Source organism: Arvicanthis niloticus, chromosome 20 (genome assembly GCF_011762505.2).
Source record: "Arvicanthis niloticus isolate mArvNil1 chromosome 20, mArvNil1.pat.X, whole genome shotgun sequence".
NCBI lineage: Eukaryota > Metazoa > Chordata > Mammalia > Rodentia > Muridae > Arvicanthis > Arvicanthis niloticus.
Window position 1 is genome coordinate 51037138 of NC_047677.1, and position 21499 is coordinate 51058636.

The 21499-nt window shown below is 46.0% G+C and overlaps 1 protein-coding gene and 1 pseudogene across 1 annotated transcript; one reads left to right on the top strand and one right to left on the bottom strand.

Moving 5' to 3' along the window:
* The first annotated feature begins 4651 nt into the window (after window positions 1-4651).
* On the top strand, window positions 4652-8504 carry LOC117724225 (GSK-3-binding protein FRAT2-like; annotated as a pseudogene).
* A 7745-nt stretch (window positions 8505-16249) lies between these two features.
* Window positions 16250-20310, bottom strand: LOC117724199 (H-2 class I histocompatibility antigen, D-B alpha chain-like). Its single transcript, XM_034523886.2, has 7 exons — window positions 20201-20310; window positions 19728-19997; window positions 19226-19501; window positions 17413-17688; window positions 17174-17291; window positions 16962-16994; window positions 16250-16623 (listed from the first exon to the last, which is right to left on the bottom strand). Exons 1-6 carry the CDS (start codon window positions 20271-20273, stop codon window positions 16991-16993), a joined length of 1017 nt encoding a protein of 338 aa, XP_034379777.1. The 5' UTR covers window positions 20274-20310; the 3' UTR covers window positions 16250-16623; window positions 16962-16990.
* Window positions 20311-21499: the final 1189 nt, after the last annotated feature.

The following is a 21499-nucleotide window of genomic DNA, read 5'->3' on the forward strand; positions in this document are numbered from 1 at the left end:
GCCTACTCTAACTGCCATTCCAAAAAATGCATATAGAATTATTATAAATTTAGAACAGTGTTTTTATACCATTTCTTTACATCCTAGTGAAGGCGAGGGGTTTGCACTCAGTAAGTATGCTTATAATTTTTGAGAGCCCATGAAGTGATATCATTAGAAAGTTTTGCCTCGAGGAATGACTAATAGCCTTACATTATGTACAAAATTTGTTGTTGCTTTAATACAAAAAGTTAAGAGTTTGAATCTTTCAGTGTATATTGTTCATTGCATGGTATTTTATTCATTGATCTCTCTGAAGGAGTTTTAATGCAAGCCTTCACACTCATACAACGAGCTTTAAATTTTTGGGGAGTGCTTGTTGCTCCAGAAAATATTCAAAGGCAGAAAATATTTACAGACAGCTCACCTAGTGGGAAGACTATATATATATAATTGGATCACATGTTCATTTTCTTAAGTTTCCCCTGCTTCAGCAGAAATAATTGAATTATGTGCTATAGCCACTGTTTGAAATGTTTAAAAAAATCTAGCTTTCAATTTGTATACTCATAGCCAGTATATTATAGCTCATGGTTTATAATTGCTTAAAATTGTTCCTTTTTAAAGATATTGCTAATTCTCAAATTTTACAAATACAGCTTAATTGAAGAAATATGTACTTTTCCTTAACTTTATAAGACATTTAAGAGCTCATGTTGGATTGCCTGGACCCCAGGACAATGCCACAGCAGATTTGTATACCAGGCACATTATAAGCCTTACAGAAACAATTGGCCATACAATCTTATTCTTTATATCATCAAAATAATAATAGCTTGAGACAATAATTTAATATTTCTAGAGAGTGCAAGTTGGTGCAAGTCAAATTGCAAAAACTTGTTCTCTGTGTCCTCGATTTTTTGATAATGGTGTTAATCCTTGAGGACTTATACATAATCAATTATAGCAACTGGATGTTACTCATTTCTAATTTTGGAAAATAAAAACATGTACATGTAAATTGACACCTTTTCAGGCTTTCTAGTTGCAACTGCTTTAAGAGGAGAAGCAACTAAAAATGTAATTAGTTACTGCCTACATTATCTTTCTATGCTTGGTGTTCCATATCAGATTAAGAGAGAATATGGAACTGGCTATTGCAGTCAGACATTTGAGATGTTTTGTTGACAATGTAATATTACCCATATTACTGGGATTCCTTATAATCTTCAAGGACAAGGTTTTGTGAAACAGGTATCGTGGAACTTTAAAATAATGTCTTCATAACACTCTGAGTGTGGGAGGAGCAGCTACTGGTGGTTTTGGCCTGGTTTTGCAAAAAAAAAAAAAAAAAAAAAAAAAAAAATTGGCTTTTAAAAAATAAAGATTGGGAGTTATACCCCCAGAAGGGGTCTCCTAGAAATATCTCCATCATGCCTTGTTGTTCTCAATTTTCTAAATCTGGACGCTCATGGCAAATCTGCTGCCGATCACCTCTGGCACCCTGAGACTAATAAAAATTATGCCACAGTTATGTGGAAGGACCTCCTTACCTTTAAATGGAACGGCCTAGATTCAGTTCTCATATGGGGCCCGAGGATCGATACGTCTGTTTGATATCAAAGAAGGCGTGGCTAAATGGCTGCCAGAAAGATTGTCGAAACAGATACCTCCACAAAGCCAGACCCAACTGTAGATAAAATGGATAACAATTGAAATCCAGGGAAGAGAAATCTCCCTGAGAATTCCCTTCTTTTTCCTTTCCAGATAAAAATGAGCCACCCATGGTATCCGCTGTTGGAAGTTCTGATCCTGATGCAAGCCTCGGGACTTGTACTACTCAGAACCTAGATGGGCCATTGACAAGGACATCGAACAGCTAGAGATTGGCATCAGAGAAAAATCTCTCATCTGCTTTTTATTCAGCAAAGGGGGCTCTGTGCCGCCCCCAAGGAGGAAAGCTGTTTTTATACTGACTACACTGGGGTAGTTAGAGATAGTGTGGTCAAGATCAGAAAGAGATTAGAATGTCAAAAGAAACAGCGAGAACAAGAAAAAGTAGTTTTCTGCCTCTCCTTGGCTTACTACCCTTCTCCCTTCCATCCCGGGCCCTGTGATCAGTCCCCTTCACCTTTTGTCTTTCTACCCGTGGGCCTTTAACAGACTCACTGGCTTTATAAAACAACAAATTGACTCCTTGGCATCTACAACTACATTATCATAGACTTGATTCGGCTGATAGAGGCTTGGCTGAGCCTTGCGATGACACATCTCCTTTAGGAGCTGCATAGAACTCAGATCTATGCACGTTGGTTCGGCATGGCACGGACACAATGTGGGTACCTGCAAGGGGTGCATGACGAGGTACCGCAGGGGGAGGACCCAAATTGTCTGCTTCTGAGTCCCCTGAAAAGCAAACCTGATTGCATAGAGGTTGGTGTTGATTTCTTGTGTCTCAAAGGAGCCGACTAAGACCCTCGATATCCTACATGGCCCATGAGATAAATAACCCTCTCCTCCCCAAAAAGACACCATTACAAATGATACTGGGAGGATCAGGTCAATGCTTTCCCCCTCTGGTCAATGCCCATTATCTGCCAATGAGATTTCTTAATGTCCGAATTTGCCTGCCAGCCTCGTTTAAAATTGCTAAAAGGGAGCAGATGCCAGGAGCCAAACCCAGGAAATTACCTGCTGTTTTAGAAAGTCTAGTCAGTACAAGGTTAAGAAAGGACATTCACAGGTCTCAGGTCCCAGGAACCTAAAGAAGGTCTGGCATTTCCTTGGAACTGGTTATGACAGTGGGATGGTCTAGGGCAATAAAGTTATGACAGTGGGATGGTCTAGGGCGATAAGATATTGACAGTGGGAAGGTCTAGGGCGATAAGGATTCCATAGTAGGATAGCCCTAAGCAATGACCCTCACCCAAACTTCCGGGTTTGCTGTGTCTTTATAACCTGCTCCCAAAATTAAAGTTTCAGAGCTTGATCAGAACCCCAGACTTGCTCTCATTCTTTGTGTCTCTTGTCTTTTCATTCGTTCGCCCCCTTCCCTAAGGTCTCGTCGAATCCCCCAGGCCGGGGCAGACATTGGAAGAAAGATGATTCTCATTCCAGAGAGTACACACTGGAGATGAGAGGCATCATCCCTGATCAGTAGTGTGAGGAAAGTAAATCTATACAGGCTTTGATTCTGTCGAACTTGACCTGATCTCTTCCCAGTTTCCCTGGGAACTTCATGCTCTTAGGTTTCACCCTGACTAACCTAAGGAAGCAGCTGGCCTTAGGCAGCTCCACAAAAAGGCTCTGCCTCTGTTACTTTTCTTCTTATTTTATTCTGTTTTGAGACAAGGTCTGTCTCCACAGCTCTGGCTGTCTTAGAACTCACCATGTAGACAAGGCTGGCCTTGAACTCACAGACTTCCACCTGTCTTTGCATCCTGATGCTGGGATTAAAAGCCTGTGTCATCACACCTGGCTTTAGTTATATTTCTATGACTATAATAAGACACTGTGACCCTCAGCAACTTATAAATATGTGTTTAATCTGTTCTCTAGTCTCAGAGGGTTTAAGTCCATGATGGTAGAGAAAAAGGTGTGGTGGAGGAACAGTGTGAGCTCACACCTCTATCTGCACACCAAGGGAGAGACACTGGGAACAATGGCAGTCTCCCCTCCCCAACCCTCCAAACAGAAATTTATTGGCCTGTTCTCATGAGGTCACAGCACAATGGGGGCACCCAGATCCCTGCACCCACAGTGGACATTGCTCTCTTCTGAGAACAATGTCAAGAGACACAGGTCTAGGTCACATGTCCCTAGGCTTGTTCCCTCTGCAGTCTAGAGTTGTAGGCATAGAACACAGTGTGTAAGCAGACACGTCATTGAATTTAGAGAATTAAGACAAAACTTACAGAGCAGAAATGAGGAGCAATAGTCCCTACTGTGAATGGTCTGTGCCTTTATTTATCTCTTCTTTTTCTGTTCCATACTTAAGTGGATCGCCTGATATGGGACAGAGATTTTGGAGGAAACATTTATACTAAGATGCTTGGGTGTAGAGGAGGGGGAGCCATACCCCAAATGCAGAGCCAGCTTTTACTTGAAGTAGGAGAGCTTAAAACAGTCTAATGCCACTCATACCTAAAAGATACCTGGATTCCTGTAAAACAGAATCCAGTGAGATGAGAACACAGAAGGCTTGGAGACAGGGGGATTATGAGATCTGACTATGGACAGAGGACACTGCAGGAGGGAGCTGAGAGATTCACCAGCCAGGAGGAGTGTGTGCTGGAAGTGCACCTGCTGCAGCTGGCCTGCTCCTTTGCTTTCTCCCATGTTGAGGTCCACACTCTGCCTCAACGCTTAGTCGCTTAGTCGCTAAGTGCTCTGGTCAAGAGAGAGAGAGTGGTGCTAGAGGGGCAATCAACGCGAAGAATGGAGACAAGACAGGGTGTGTGGTCAGGTCTCAAGTCTCTAGTCTCTAGTCTCTTTTCTCCTTTATTGAAGGGAAATCTGGGATATTTATACGCTTTTGCCACATGCAATGTAGGTGCGTGGATACCACGTGCCTTGTAGGTGTTGATATGACGTAAGCCTTACAGGCGTGGATACCACCTGCACCTTACAGGCATGTATGGCATGGATAGCACGTGGACAGCACGTGAACTGCATGCCTTGCAGGCGTGGCTACCACGAGTGCCTTGTAGCTGGGGGCAGTAAACAGCAAAACAAAATATGTTGGATATCAGAGTGTGCTTCAGCTGTTGAAAACAAGTCTCACGTCAGGGTATATGGCTCAAGATGGCTGTAAAACTGATAGCCGCTTTCTGCTAAAAGTCGGCTCCCAACACTCCCATTCCTGTTAGGTTGACTTCTGGCTCCCAAACTGCAACAAACTTACAGAGCCATGGATGTTACTTAGAGGACAGGATGGCTACATTGTGTGAGGGTGGGGGAGAGACAAACAGAGTTTTGAGAAAAGATCAATTGGGAATGGAGGAATCTCTCTGCACTTCCCTGACTGCTTGTAGTATTTGTAAAGATGCTTAATAACATCAGGATCAGAGGTGCCCTTGAGTGGACATTCATGTTATTTATCTAAGGGATATTGAGGCCAATTTTGACTGGACAGGTGAGTAAATGTTGTGCTCTTCAGGTTTGGTTTCAGATGTACATGTTGGAGGTTTTTAAGAGTCATCCCAAGAGAATGAGAGGGTAGAAAACATACTGTCCCCAGGGTGAGAAAGGGGAGGCAGAATGTCACTGCAGCCTGTAGCCATGGGTGCCCCCAGACTCAAGGAGAACAAACTGGGGACCAAGCTGCTCAGTGGGTCATCACCACAACTCAGCAGGCATCAGCATAGCCTGGCTAAGCTTAGGAGTCTTGGTACCTCATAACAGGACTTTCATAGAAGCCAGAAGTGGAATGAGAACCAGATCACATATAGGATCTTGTCCATAGGTAAGGGTTGGGAATTGGAATCACAAAAGCCATGAGGGCCTAGAGAAGTTTTGGAATTTACAGGCAGCTTCAAAGTAAAAGTGGTAGGAGAGGCAGTAAGGAGCCAAGCAGGGCTTAAGGAAGCTGCAGGGTTGCAGCTCTGAGGGTGGAGGGATGGGGTCAGAACCAGAAAAGTCACAGTAGCCAAGTAGGGCCTAAGGAGACTGCACCAAAACCCACAAGGGCCTAGAGGAGCTGTGGGACAGGCAGCTCAGAAGGAAAGGTGAGCAAAGGGCAGGTAGGGGGCGCCCTGGCCCTTGGGACCTAAGGGAACTGCAGATAGCAGCTCCAATGCTAGGAGAATGGGGTCAGGTGATGAGGGTCAGGCATAGCCTTAAAGACTGTGGCTGGAGGTTCCTCCATCTCCAAGACTACCAGAGGGGTGCTGGATACTTCCTCAGAGTCAGGGAAGCATTTACAGTGACCAGAAGTTGTAAGCTTGGATTTTTCCAAGCCTACTTTCAAGAAGGGCTCTTAAATGCTTTAACCTCCCTTCTAGCCCACCACCCACCAGAGATAGTTGAAAAGAAAAGTTATTAGGATACGGGGGAGGGGGGGAGTAGAATGGTTTAGAAATAATTCTTGAGAGCAATTCCAATCTGCATTGTTCAGTTTTCATGAATCAGCAGCAGCAGCTCGATCCACTCGCAAAAACACCTTTCAAGAAGAGAAGTATCTCCTTGGGGCAGTTTCAGTCTCCAATTGCCAGGATACCAGCAGTCCAGTTCAGTGTTTTCAGGATAACAAACAGGAATCAGCAGTGATGGCACAATCCAGCAGAAACAGCCAGGCCTTCTCTGAATCAGCGTGAGTCTGCACTGGAGTGACAAGGACCAGCAGGGACACCAGAAGTTCTCTGCCAAGACTGACTCAACAAAGTGAAGATCAGAGAAGACAAAGACTTGAGACCAACAAACTGTTGCAAAACTAGCTATGCAAGCCAGCCATCACTGTCCATTGTGTCCTATTATACTCTCTCTAAGCTCAACAAAACTCTGTGACTCTGTATCAGGTGACATATCCAGAAACTTCCACTTCATTGGGCCAATTGGCCTGAGTCCACAGAAGTGTCAAGAAGCCTGGAGAACACCACCAGACAAATTTTTTGGTGCATTTCTTTCTATGAAGTCATGACAAAGGATGACCAGTAAGGAATGGCCTGGTAGCATCCACCATCTTCTGGGTTATATTTATATTCCTTGAAAACTTCATGTGTCCCTTTCACATGTCTGCTTCAGCAAAACATACTCTCACCTGTGTGCCCCAGAAGAACATCATTTGACATAACTGACTTTCCAAAGAAGGTAGAATGTTCCCCTTCAAGAAGAAGGAGCTTTCCTAATTGTCACTGGTAGATGGGGAGTCAAGCAATCAGTGACCAGAAGGTGAGACTCCTACAGGCCAACTGGAGATGGGGGACAGGGTCCTAGTGTGGCTCAGACTCCAGGACTAGGGGGAGCACAGGCACCAGGAGACAAGGAGTTTCCCCTAGGTAGAGAGAGAAGGAAGAGTGTCAGAGGGCAGTCAAGTCAAAGCAAAAGCAGGATAGTCAGATGAGACAGCCATGTTCAGGAAACAGCCTCACACCTTTTGAGGACAGGCTGTCCTGGGTCACAGAATCACCAACAGCATTCCAAGTACTTATACATGATTTGCTTGCTAATGAAGATAATCCACAAGTTTATGACAAGACAGGATGGCCTCCTGTATAAATAACAGACCTAAAGCATTTCCAGGAGGGAGTGATATCTTATGAGATGCACTTATCCTGTGTGAAACAGGCACTAAATAATTGGACTACTCAGGATAGGATTATTTCCCAAGACTGGGGAGGATTGGTAACAACTGTACCAGAGGCTGGTCCTCAATTGCAATGGTTGCCATGGTGGAGCAAAGCCACGAATTTGCACAAAGGAAGGAGGGGAACATAGCACAGGTCCAGTTGATAGGGTTGATAGGTGCTATGTGCTGCTACACAAGAATAGGTTCTGGCTCCTGAGGCTCTAAGGTGAGCAGTGCCACTGCCTGGTGGTCCCGGCTTCGAAGTCCCAGGCTAGGTCCCGGCCCAATCTGACCCGGGCTCGCTCCTGTCCCAGCCTTGGCCCTTGGAGCCCGCGGACAATAGAGCCGCCAGGGACGCCCACACAGCCGGGGGGGGGGGGGGGGATCAGTAGGGGAGGAGGAGGAGGAAGCCGGTGACGGTGACGAGGCAGAGGTGGAGGAGGATGATGACAGCTTTCTTCTGCTGCAGCAGGCAGTGCTTCTGGGCGGCTTGGCCAACGTGGACCGGCTCATCGCCCAAATAGGTGAGACACTGCAGCTGGAGGCGGCACACGATGGCCAGTCCTCTCCCTGTGCTGCCCTGGGCCCCCTGCCTGCGCCCCCGCGGGTCCTGGCAGCACTGCTGGCGGACAAGGCTGGGACCCCAGCGAGGCGGCTGCTGCAGCCGGCGGGATCAGCCAAGGCCAAGGACCTTGCTCCCCAGGGGACCGTGCGCAGCCTCTGGGGGAACCCGGGAGCGCGGTGGCCGGGCGGCGCCCTACTGCGTGGCGGAAATCGCCCCGGGCGCCAGCACGCTTCCCGGGCCGAGGCGGTGAGTGTGGTTCCCAGGCTTGGTGGCTTCTTGGCGAATCCAGCAGTGGCGGTGGACCGCAGGCGGAGCGCGCGCGGCCAACGATGACTCCTACAGCAGCTAGTATTCTCAGGGAAACCTCATCAAGGAGAAGGTGCTCCAGCGAGCGGTCGCGAGCTCCGCGAGCGCGCCGGTGTCGGGGGTGGGAGGGTGGCCAAACTGAACCGGACTCAGTCACCCCGTAGCCCTCGGGCTCCTGGCTCTGACCCGGGGTCCCTGAAAGAAGAAGAGGACACGGCCATGAGGATCCAACAGAGTCTTGGTCTGGACAGTGAAGAGCTGAAGCTGTCGTCTATCCCTCTAGTTACAGCCTCAAAGTTACAGAAAATGGACTCAATTGAGCAGCACTGGCAGCTGAGGACCTGCGATCTACCTGGAGAACTGTGGCAGCTACTAGGTCCACTTGGACCCGACTTAGCCCTAGGCTTCGATTGTTTATAGATGTGGCTCGCCTGAGCGGGAATCGGGAGGGCTTCTAACAATACTTGAAAACCAATAGTAGACACATATGATCTCGTTATTTTCGGATAGAGAAGCTTTCTGCATTGGTGCTACAGTTGCAGAGCAGAGAGGTTCTAGGGTGAAGAACATAAAGTTGGCAGATGGGTGGCTTGGCGACACGTTCTTTCTCCTGTTTAATTTATGATTGTGAAGGTGGGTGATGGGACCTAGTTGGTGAGTTCTCAAAGGTGGGGAGAGCTGAGCTTAAGTGGGGACACACAAACGACTTGACCTTGCCAACTTGGACTCAAGGTCAGGTTGGTTGAGTCGGGTGTTGTGGGATTCTTGGGAGCATTAGCCCCAGTGTCTTCTTCTGGATCCATGCACAGACCAGTTTCTCTTTGCCACCACTCGGAGTCTCCAAAGGACAATCAGGCCCAAAGGGCTGTGTAGGGAGAGTTATTTTGTGTTTTCTGTGCTTTTCTTTTCCAGAACTCCTCCTCCTGATAGGCTACTCTTGGCCTTAGCACCAGCTTTCTCAGAATGGTCATAAGCGACCTCCTGACCTCCTGCCGCCATTGTGTTTGTGATGTGTGTGGTGTGGGGTGAAAGCAGTGAGCACACTTCAGGCTCTTTTGGTCCTCTGCAGAGTTGGAGAGGGCCTCTCCATCTTCCTCACCTGCCAGTTCTTGGTGAGTGACTGAAACTGTTTTTTAAAAATGTGACTCTGGGAGGAGACAGTGCTTTCCCCTTGTGAAAACCCAAGGGCACCCTTTCTGAGGTGCCACCCCCAAATTTCAAGGTAGCTAAACTTTTTTTTAAAAAGATTCAATGGCGCATTCATCCTCCAGATGTGACTGTTGCTGTACACTTTGCAACAGAGTGTCTGAAATTGTGGTGGTCCTGATTTATAGGATTCATAATTTAAATGTCTGCGGAATAAATTTGTTTTCTGTTTTGAAAAAAAAGAATAGGTTCAATTTGAAGAAACAATCTTAGAGCATGTTGTTTAGCAACTTTAAGAGCAAGGAACAAAGTTGAGGAGCCAGGGAAGAATCCCACATCTCTTAGAAAAATTATGCAAGTCTCAGGGGAAACCTTCACTGATTTTTTTTTTGCAAAGATTAGTTCCAGGTATGAACAAAGCCATGTCAGACATTGATGCAAAACAACTGCTAATTGAGACCTTGGCATTTGAAAATGCAAATATGAAATGCAGAATGTTATCAGGCCATTAAAGTTGAGGGCAGCACTTATGAACAGAGAAGACTAATATTGTCTCTAGCCTGTATAATGCCACAATAATTGAGCAAGCCATATCTAAAGGCTTAGGTCTCAAAATCTGAGGTGCTTTAACTGAGGAAGATATAGTAAAAAGACTGTGAACAAGAAGGTAAAGTTCTCAGATCTCAAGTGCCCTGTGCTTTAACTGTGGGAAGCATGGTCATCTGAAACAACATTGTGAACAAGCCATCTCTAAGGGCAATGGATTTCATGAATATAAACCAGAAAGAAGGCCTAGGCTTCCAGGGGTGTGCAGGCAATGTGACAAGAGTTCCTCTAGTCTAATGAGTGTAGGTCCTAGAGAGATATCCAAGGCAATTTCTTGCCAGCAGAAAATAAAATCAGGGACCTAGCTTGAGGCCCTAGAACAGAAAGTACAAGCTGTTTGCCTCAGGTCAGCCAGGGAAATTAAGAAGGAAGGCAGAAAAACCCCAACTGAGGAAAAATTGCCTTCATACTACAAACATAATAATGCTCAACCTGTAAAATGATATCAGTGTAAAGTTCTTCCACAGGGAATGCTGAACACTCCAACACTGTGTCCGTATTTAATGCCAGAACTGCTAGAAATAGTTTGTAGGCAGTTTCTTTAAGCCATTATTTACCTATACATGGATGATATTCTTTTTTTGTTGTTGTTATTTTGTTTTTTTTTTGTTGTATATTATATTTACATTTCAGATTTTATCCCCTAAGACCCTACCTATCCACTTCACTCCCACCTCCCCACCCTCGAATTCCCCCCCCCCATACTCCATGTTCATCCTTCATGGGACCAAGAATCTCCTCTCCCACCTATGCCAGACAAGGCCATCCTCCCCTTCATGTACAGATGGAGTCATGGGTCCCTCCTTATGTGCTCCCAGGCTGGTGGTTTAGACCCTGGGAAGCTCTGGTTGGTTGGTATTGTTGTTCTCTTCATGGGGCCACAAACCCTTTCTGCTCCTTCAGTCTTCTCTCTAACTTCTCCATTGGGAAATTCTTGATAAGATCAGTGGTTAGCTGTGAGTATCAGCCTCTGAATGTGTCAGCCTTTGGCAGAGCTCTAAGGACACAGCCATATCAGGCTCTTGTCAGCATGTACTTCCTGCCATTCACATCAGTGTCTACTTTTGGTGACTGTAACCTGGAGTGGAGACCCAGGTGGATGGTCTCCAAATGGCTCCTTTTTCAGTTTCTGTTCCACACTTTGTTTCCATATTTGCTCCCTTGAGTATTTTTGTTACTCCTTCTAAGTAGGACTGAGGCATCCACACTTGGTCTTTTCTTCTTCATCAGCTTCATGTGGGTCTGTGTGTTGAGTCTTGGCTATTCCAAGCTTTTGGGCTAACAATCCACTTATCAGTGAGTAAATACCATGTGTGTTCTTTTGTGATTGGGTTAACTCACTCAGGATGATAATTTCTAGTTCCATCCATTTACCTAAGAATTTCTTGAAGTCATTATTTTTAATAGCTGAGTAATACTCCATTGTGTAAATGTACCACATTTTTTGTATCCATTCCTCTGTTGAAGGACATCTGGGTTCTTTCCAGCTTCTGGCTATTATAAATAGGCTGCTATGAACATAGTGGAGCATATGTCCCTTGTTATATGTTGGAGCATCTTCTGGGTATATGCCCAGGAGTGGTATAGCTGGATCCTCAGGTAATGCTATGTCCAATTTTCTGAGTAACCACCAGACTGATTTCCAGAGTGGTTGTACCAGCTTGCAATCCCACCAACAATAGAGGATTGGCAACCACATCCTTGCCAGCATCAACTAGCACCTGAGTTTTTGATCTTAGCCATTCTGACTGGTGTGAGGTGGTATCTCAGGGTTGTTTTGATTTGCATTTCCCTGATGACTAAGGATGTTGAACATTTCTTAAGGTGCTTCTCGACCATTCAAGTTTCTTCAGTTGAGAATTCTTTGTTTAGCTCTGTACCCATTTTTAATAGGGTTATTTGGTTGTCTGGAGTATAATTTTTGAGTTCTTTGTATATATTGGATATTAGCCCTCTATAGGATGTAGAATTGGTAAAGGTCTTTTCCCTAACTGTTAGTTGCTGTTTTGTTTTATTGACAGTGTCCTTTGCCTTACAGAAGCTTTGCAATTTGATGAGGTCCCATTTGTCAATTCTTGATCTTAGAGCATAAGCCATTGGTGTTCTGTTCAGGAAATTTTTTCCCTGTGCCTAAGTATTCGAGGGTCTTCCCCACCTTCTCTTCTATTAGTTTCAGTGTATCTGGTTTTATGTGAAGGTCCTTATCCACTTGGACTTGAGCTTTGTACAAGGAGATAAGAATGGATTTATTTGCATCCTTCTACATACTGACCTCCAGTTGAACCAGCACCATTTGCTGAAAATGCTGTCCTTTTTCCACTGGATGGTTTTAGCTCCTTTGTCAAAGATCAAGTGATCATAGGTGTGTGGGTTCATTTCTGGATCTTCAATTCTATTCCATTGATCTTTCTGCCTGTCTCTATACCAATACCATGCAGTTTTTTATCACTATTGCTCTGTAGTACAGTTTGAGGTCAGGGACGGTGATTCCCCCCAGACGTTCTTTTATTGTTGAGAATAGTTCTCACTATCCTGGGTTTTTTGTTATTTCAAATGAATTTGCAAATTCCTCTTTCTATCTCTATGAAGAATTGATTTGGAATTTTGATGGGGATTGCATTGAATCTGTAGATTGCTTTTGGCAAGATGGCCATTTTTACTAAATTAATCCTGCCAATCCAGGAGCATGGGAGATCTTTCCATCTTCTGAGATCTTCTTTGATTTCTTTCTTCAGAGATTTGAAGTTCTTGTCATACAGATCTTTTACTTGCTTGGTTAGATTCACTCCAAGGTATTTTATACTATTTGTGACTATTGTGAAGGGTATCATTTCCCTAATTTCTTTCTCAGCCTGTTTATCCTTTGAATAGAGGAAGGCTACTGATTTGTTTGAGTTGATTTATATCCAGCCACTTTTCTGAAGTTGTTTATCAAGTTTAGGAGTTCTCTGGTGGAAGTTTTAGGGTCACTTAAGTATACTATCATATCATCTGCAAATAGTGAAATTTTGACTTCTTCCTTTCCTATTTATATCCCTTTGACTTCCTTTAGTTGTCTAATTGCTCTGGCTAGGACTTCCAGTACTATATTGAATAGGTAGAGTGAGACTGAGCAGCCTTGTCTAGTCCCTGATCTTAGGCAGTTTGCTTCGAGTTTCTCTCCATTGAGTTTGATGTTGGCTACTGGTTTGCTGTATATTGCTTTTACTATGTTTAGGTAGGACCTTGAATTCCTGATCTTTCAAAGACTTTTACCATGAAGGGATGTTAAATTTTGTCAAATGCTTTCTCAGCCAATGAATGATATTCTGATGGCTGTTTCTGATGCAGATACTTTAGAAAAAACTGTTTTGTGAAACAAAGAGAATTTTGCCTTGTTGAGGTTTGCAGATTGCTTCTGAAAAAAAAAATATATGGAGGGAATTCCATTCACTATTTACATTGTAAAATAAGTCAACAAAATATTAAAACTCAGAGGGTACATATTGAAAGAAATCAGTTGTGAAATCTCAAAGAGTTTCAAAAATCAATCAGAGATATCAATTAACTCTGGTCCATCATTGGATTAGCTGCTCAAGAATTAAGTAAGTTGTGTCAAATGGTACAAGAAGAAGATTCAGACATAGACAGTCCAAGACAGCAAACAAAGGAAGCATAGAAAGAGTTAACCTTTATAGAAAAGAGACTGGAAGATTATATGTGAATAACATAGTTTCCCAAACTCATTTGTATTTTGGTTATTTTGCCTTAACTCATTTTCCTACTGGGATCATTATGTCAATGGAAGCAGTATTTTAGGATGGATCATCTTAGCACACAATCAAAGTAAAAAATTAAAGTTTACATAGAAAATATTTTCTGATTTGATTATTAAAGCATGAATATATCAACTGTCAGGAATAGACCCAGCAGAAATTGTAGAGACTTATACTAATGCTGAGATTACTTCATTATGGGTGATCAATGAGATTAGCAAAGAGTTTTGTAACAACTATTTGGGAAAAATTAACAAATATCCTAAAAGCAAGCAACCTTCAGTTTTATAAAAAAAACTAATTGGATTGTCCCATGTGTTGTAAAGGGAACACCAACTGCTGAAGCATCTACAGTATATACGGATGCAAGAACCTTTGGAATGGCTGGCTTATAAATCAGGAGAGAAAAACAGCAAAGTAATTCAAATCCCACATGCTTCATTCAGAATCAGAATCCAGTAAGATGAAGAAATTCTCTCTATACTATAAAGCACATTACAGCTGTACCACACAATTTTGAAGGTCAAGCAGTCACAGAGAAGATCTAATCATACCTTAAAGAACACACTTAACACAACAAAAGGGAAAAATAAAGATCCCGGGGGTTAGACCATTAACAAGAAAAGAAACAACAGCAGCTGAGAGACACTGGATGCAAGGAAAAAATTGGAAGTATATCATGCTATATACTATAAGGATGTGTTAACATCAGAATGGAAATCAGCAAATATGTGGTGTTGGGAATGCTTTGATTTTCCACAGTACACAAGAGGTGTGATACCGTCAAAACTAAAACACTCAGAGTTGACCAGGAGGTCCTCCGAAAACCTTAGCCACTGACCCAGAAAGAGCAAAGAGGAGAGCCTGACCAGCCACTGCCTTCCCCTGCCAGCCAGAAAAGCCTGGGACAAGAAATGTTCAGTTCCTAACCACTGACAGGCCTACATTACAGAATATTATTATACACATAAAACATAATTGCTAGCAAAATATAAAAGCCTAAATATATATATTGCATTTGGCAGATGCAGTTATAAGTGTCCTGAAGAGATGTGGTTTGGGTGCCTCTAAGTTCTCCATAGATAACACTGCTAAAGAATGGAAAGATCCTGCCGACTTTAAGGCAGGTGCGTGGGAGAGGTCTTCTGTCTTTGCTCTATGACCCGAGGCAAAGTCAGCAGGTGGTCTTGGTCTACACCCCTGTAAAGGGTGAAAGTGTTAAGCCTCTACAGGCTTGCCATGGATCCCCAACCCTACCATGGCAGTGACAAGGATCAGCCTGCCAAGGGTGTGGGGGAGGAGCTACAGACTTAAACAGACTTAATTTATAAGGCATTAGACCTTTGACAGAAACCTCTCTCTCTCTCTCTCTCTCTCTCTCTCTCTCTCTCTCTCTCTCTCTCTCAACTTTGAAGAGCCTTTGTGAAATAGAGATTTTTCACTCAGGGCTTACAAGAACAACAGAGAAGCAGCTGGCAGGACACAGGTAAAACAAATCTACGAAACAGAGTTCAGGATCCCTCTGGAGTTTGAAAGAGCTCAAGAGAAAGGTAGACTAGCTTGGTAGAATGACACACAGTGAAACATCTAAAGAGCTGGCAGTTTAGTTGTAGAATCAGATTATCAATAGGTAACACACATATAATTTAGAGAATAAAGTTTCCTCACTGAGGTAGCAAGATGTAGCCTCAGTTTATGCCTTCTGTGTCTTTAGTGCTATAAATATTAGTTAATTTAAATGGTTACAGGCCTATGAGCAGGACTTTGGTCTCCTGCAATACAGAGCCATCCACAGTGCAGAGCAACAACAGGCTTATGAAGAGGACTTTAAGACAGACTATGTTAAATACCGCATCCATCATGCCCAAGTCGGGGCTGCAAGCACCAGGTCCACACAGATGGTGGTGGAGATTAAGAGACTTGAGGGAGTTAAATCCAGGACACAAGGTGCTTCAATAAGATATTCCAGGGTCAGGAATTGGTACCCAGGTTACAGGAGAGAGAAGCATCCCTGTAAGGTCTTATTTCAGCTGTGGATGTGCTCCTGAGAGATGAACAGACAGACCACACCAGACACCTGAGATCCCTGGAAAACACAGTGGAAAGAAGGAGAAGCAGAAATCACAACAGTAGCTTGGCTACAGGGAGCACCCAGGGCAGTTACACAGCTGCATCATTGGTAGCTAAATCAAGTGGGTGAGATGAAATGTAGTATGACTTATTTGTGCACCCAGCAGGTTGTGTCTTGGGACACAACTCGTGATTCTTCTTAACCTGCTGGGTTAATCATAATCCTGGGAAATCATAATCCTGGAGACAGGTCAAGGCTCAGACCTTTCCTGTGTCCTTGTGACCACAGACTCTCAGAATGTGCTTCATAGTGATGGAGAAAGCAGATCCCGGAGGTGACACAGACCAGGAGTGACCCCTTCAGAGATAATAACACACAGAGCCCACCTAGGCACAGTCCTGTTCAAACTCAGCTCCCACAGCCTCTTCCTGGCCCACCAGATACACACAGCTTAGTGATACAGATCCTAGATAGTTCTCCATCTGCCATTCATTTCTTAAAAAAAAAAAAAAAAAAAAAAAAGATCTAAGTATTCTCAACCCATTAAATTAACAAGCAATCAACCCATATGTCAAGATGTTAACAATCAAGTTCACATTCAGATTCTTATTCTCAGTGTGGAAATTAGGGGATACAACTAAGAGCAGCATGGACCTCACAGGAAGCTGACGTCCTCCCAACTCCCACCAGGCTGAACCAGAAAGGTTGGCTGTGGAAGGGAACACAGGCAGTGCAGGGACAGGGACTTATTGTGCAGGGGTGGACTGGGCTCCACAGTTCTTCACATTGAGCCCATAGGATCACAGGGAACATCAGACACCATTGTCTAAAGAGAATTGAATGATCTGGATGTCACAGCAGAGACCTGAACACACTGTCACTCAGTCCATTCCAGAAAGGTGTCTTCATGCTAGAGAATGAGAGTCATGAACCATCACTGTGAAGTCAATATCCCAACAACCCACGACTCATAGGGGATTCTGGGAGTCCCTGAAACCCAATCATATCCACATTGCCCCTCCTCAGTCAGACACCAAAGTGTGACCTTTACAATCTGGGAGAGACATATCAGAGCTCTGGGAGCTGTCCCTGCCTTGGGTAAAAAATATACAGAGATATATTCATAGAAAGTGCTGACACACTTTCTGGACGATTACAATGGAGAAACTATTATGGATTTCCAGAGCTCCCCATCATCTCCAGCTGAACTCCAATGGCCTTAGAAACAGTCCTGTCCCCAACACTTACCTGGAGCTGGAGTGTAGTCCCCTCCTTGTCTACCTGTGAGAAGAAAAGCTATGGGAGTTCAAGGAACATCTTGACAATAGGAAGTTTCCAGAACTGACAGCAGACCCAGTTGCAGACAGCAGCAATGCACGGTGTGGATGTGTCTCCCATTAATGAGCAGAGCACACTTCTAAAGGAGGCTGAGAGAAAACTCAGACCCTGCCCTGTCCTACCTGTGTTTCCTCTTCATCACAAAAGCCACCACAGCTCCAATGATGGCCATGACTCCAAGGAAAACAAGAACAGCAATGACCGCCATGTTGGAGGATGGAGGAGTGGATGGAGGAGGCTCTGGGAAGGACAGGTACAGAAAATGAAGGGTCATGACCCAGCTCTCAGCCCTGATCAGCTCAGGGTCCAAAGAAGGTTCCAGCTTTCCCTGACCCCAGCTCTGCACCCACACCCTCCTTACCCCATCTTAGGATGAGCGGCTCAGGCAGACCCTCATGTTGCACATGGCATGTGTAATTCTGCTCCTTCCCAAGAGGCACCACCACAGATGCCCACTTCTGGAAGGTTCCATCCCCTGAAGGCCTGGTCTCCACAAGCTCCATGTCCTGGGTCAGGTCCTCCCCATTCAACTGCCAGGTCAGGGTGATGTCAGCAGGGTAGAAGGCCATAGCCCAGCACCTCAGGGTGACTTCACCTTCAGATCTGAGATGATGGTTCACATGTGCCTTTGGGGGATCTGTGTGGAAGATTTAAGAAATCCCACAATTAACAAGACAAACTGAAATCTACACAGACTCAGTTGAATCAATGATGACACCGAACTATGTGTCTGAACACTTCAACTGTTATCTCACTAGTGACCAACAGGTAGAGTTGGTCCCTGAGCACAGAACTGCATATTTTCCTGGGGACTCAGAAGCTAAGAGGGAATCCACATGAGCCAGTGGGTCAACATGGCCGTCCTTATGTGATGTTCTACAGCATGAGATAGGTAGTCAAAGAATGGAAGATGGAATGGAAAATATCTAATTTATATATGTGTTTGAGTTCATATCAAAACTAGAATCATATGCTCCTGGAAGGGAGCCACCACTGAGACTCAACCACTGTGGCCATCTTGCTGACAAGCATTAACTGTCAGTCCAAGTGAACAGACATTACAATATGTGTAGCAGAAATGTGGTGAACCTCTGACACTCAGCCAGAGAAAATGACTCTCAGCCCCTGCCTCTGAGGTGACAAGGTACAGGTGTGTTACACAGGATCCCTGGAGTGTGCTGTGAACCCCAGTGCAGCACTCACTGGAACACAGCAGGCTCACAGGGTGTGTGGATCTTCCCTCTCACTCCAGCCCTGGATTGCAGAAGACCCTGTCCCTCACAAAGTCCAATTCCTGATTCTTTAGGGGGAGCACTGTAACTTGTGGGGGCAGAGGAAGAGCAGGAGGCTTCTGGATGTTCAGTTGTAACATGAAACAGTCCAAGTTCACAAGAATCTCTCCTTTCATGAGAACCCTGATTTAACTTGTCTAATTATCCAGGTTAGCAGTCTCCCCTAGGACCTGTGGAGACTGGTACAAATGATAATACAAGGGCATGGAGAAACAGGATCACTCCAGTGCAGATAAAAACTGACCAGAAGCAAAATAATGCCTTCAAAAAAATAAGGAAAGAAATTTAAAAAGAGGGAGAGAAAAGAAAGAAAAGAAAAAGAAATTTCACCGTTCATGTTTCTCTAGGTTACCCCATAAGGGCTTGTGTGACCATTCACCACTGTAGGAATAGATAGAATTGGGTTGTAGAAGGCATGCAACCCCACAGACAGGGAGGGATCTGTGAGAATGTATTCTTTGGGAAGTTGTAGAAACTGGGGAAACAAGCCTAGTGTAGGGGAGTCCATGTCTCCCATCAAGTAAAGGAGACTTCCGGTCCTGGGGTGTAAGGGCTGACACACTCAGCATGACAGGAGCCAGTGTCCACAGACCATAGCTGTGGGCAGAGAACCTGGCCTGGGAGAGGCCATGGCTGACAGCAGGAAGCCCCTGATGTTCTGTCAGGAAATTCTCTCCTTCCCTCCTGAGACAGACTGGGAACTGTCCAGGGAGAAGGCTGAGCCCTGGGAGAGTCAGTGCAGTCATTGTGATGAGGATCAGGACACCCAGGGACACTCTCTCCCCTCTGAGACAGGGGCATCACCCCAGCTGAGGGTTTCTTCTTCCCCAGAACTGAGCCCCAGCCCGAGGGCAGAGGGAGGAGCTGCCCGCGGCCCTGCACCTGTGCACAGCAGTGTCTCCTTGCCAAGCTCCAGGTATCTGCGGAGCCACTCCATGCAGTCGCCCTCCAGGTAGGCCCTGCGTTTCTCTGCATCACCAGCGAGCTCCCACTTGCGTCGGGTGTTCTGTGCTGCCATGTCCGCCGCCGTCCAGGTTTTCAGGTCTTTGTTCAGGGTGATGTAGTCGTGGCCATCATAGGCTTCCTGCATGTACCCGCGGAGAAGGCTCCCGTCCGACCCCATGTCACAGCCATACATCCTTTGGAGCGTGTGAGAGCCTGTGGGACCCGCAGTCAGCCCCGCCTACCCCACCTCACCCTGCCTACCCCCTCTCGCCCTGCTCATCCCCCTCGCTCCGCCCCGGCCCCGCCCACACTCGAACTTCTCCAAACTGAGAAGAAACCAGGTTCCTGGTCGCTTCTGGTCGGACTTGAGACACAGGACATCTTCAGCCCCTATGTCGGGACGTGGAGGGGTCGTGACCTCCGACCCGGGGTCACTCACCGCCCTCGCTCTGGTTGTAGTAGCCACGGATGTTCCTCAGGCTCACTCTGAAAGTCTGCTCCGTGTTTTTACAGTTCTGTGTCTCCCGCTCCCAATACTCCGGCCCCTCCTGCTCCACCCACGGTGCGCGCGGCTCCATCCTCGGATTCTCCGCGTCGCTGTCGAAGCGCACGAACTGCGTGTCATCCACGTAGCCGACAGCGATGAACCGGGGCTCCCCGAGGCCGGGCCGGGACATGGCGGTGTAGAAATACCGCAGCGAGTGTGACCCTGGAGGCGGCGCGCGGTGAGACCCTGACCTCCTCCCAGGACCCCGGGCGGGTGCGCGGGCTGGGAGGTGAGCAGGGTCTGGGGCTCGGGACGCGGGTCGAGAAGGGGCCTAGGGTGCGGTGAGCGAAGCGGGGACGCTGCTTCCCCGGTGTCGCCCCCGCCCCTCCCCACAGAGCCCGTTTCCCTCCCGACCCCGTACTCACGCGCGCGGGTCTGGGTTGGGGCCAGGGTGGCCACCAGCAGAAGGAGCAGCATGAGCGGCGCCATTGCCCCCATCTGGGATCTGGGGCGTCTCAATCCCTTTGGCTGTGTGGACTTTATAACAAGTTCCCAGAGGGAAGCTGGTTGGTTCCCTGGGATCACTTCACACAATGGAGATGAGGCCTGTCAGCATGTCATCAGTGTCCAGGCAGAAGGACCTGATACAGTAGGAGCAGAAGTGAATCTGGGCAGATGGGGAATCCCCAGCCCTGGGCTTCCCCACCCCTGACCTCACTGCCTGGAGACTAAGACTTTGCCCAAACCCTGTGCTGTGTACAGAGCGCTGTTTGTCATGGTGTCTCTGAGTTCTGACCAAAAGCTGTCTGGACACCAGGAGAGACCTGCAGGCCAGACTCTCTGTGTCCTCTCCTCCACCCTTCCTCTTCCTTCTCTTCAGAAGTCTGACCCTGGAGTCCTCTAGAAGAAAGGCCACGTATGAGAATACATTGACAACACAAGCAGTTGGGAATGCAGTGGAGAGATCTTCTCCTTAAAGCAGAGGCTCTGGCCTGCAAGCTCCACAGGGACCCCACAGAGATCAGGCTCTGTTCACCTGGAGAGAGTGGCTCACACTGCCAGGCCTGAGTGACTCTCATTGTAAAGAGGAGGCTTTGCCTCTTCCCTCAGGATCCTGTCTCCTTAACCTTGGGCTTAGACTCCTGTTTCCTCAGGGATGAAGTATGTGTAGTTTCAGGTGGGTGTGTTTTACAAAGATCTCCATTCCTAGTCCTGGGTTTGTCCTTGTGGACCTGGGTCATTGTGTCAGCACAGTACACCCCTTTCTACACTGTGAACAAACCTCTGTGGAGACCACAGACAACAGGCATTGAAGCCCTGTCTACACTGCACTTGCCCTGTGTCTGCACTTCTATGGGACAGTTGCTTTAGTGACTCAGTCACAGTAGGAGAGGAACTGTAATTAACTATAACACAGAATAATGATGATAGTGTGGTAGAAGTTATGTGATCTCTGACCCTCTCACTCCCTCTCTCACCTTCAATCTCACTATGAGCTGATGAGGTGAGGGACATGAAAGTCACAGGTGTGTGGGACAGTGGATCTGATAACCAAGTTGGCCCCACAGTTCCTCAGATCTGTGCACTGTGGACACTGGAAGAAAGATGATTCTCATGCCAGAGAGTACACACTGGTGATGTGAGGTTTCATCCCTGATCAGTAGTGTGAGATAAATTTATACAAGCTTTGATTGTGTAGACTTTGACTGATCTCTTCTCTGATT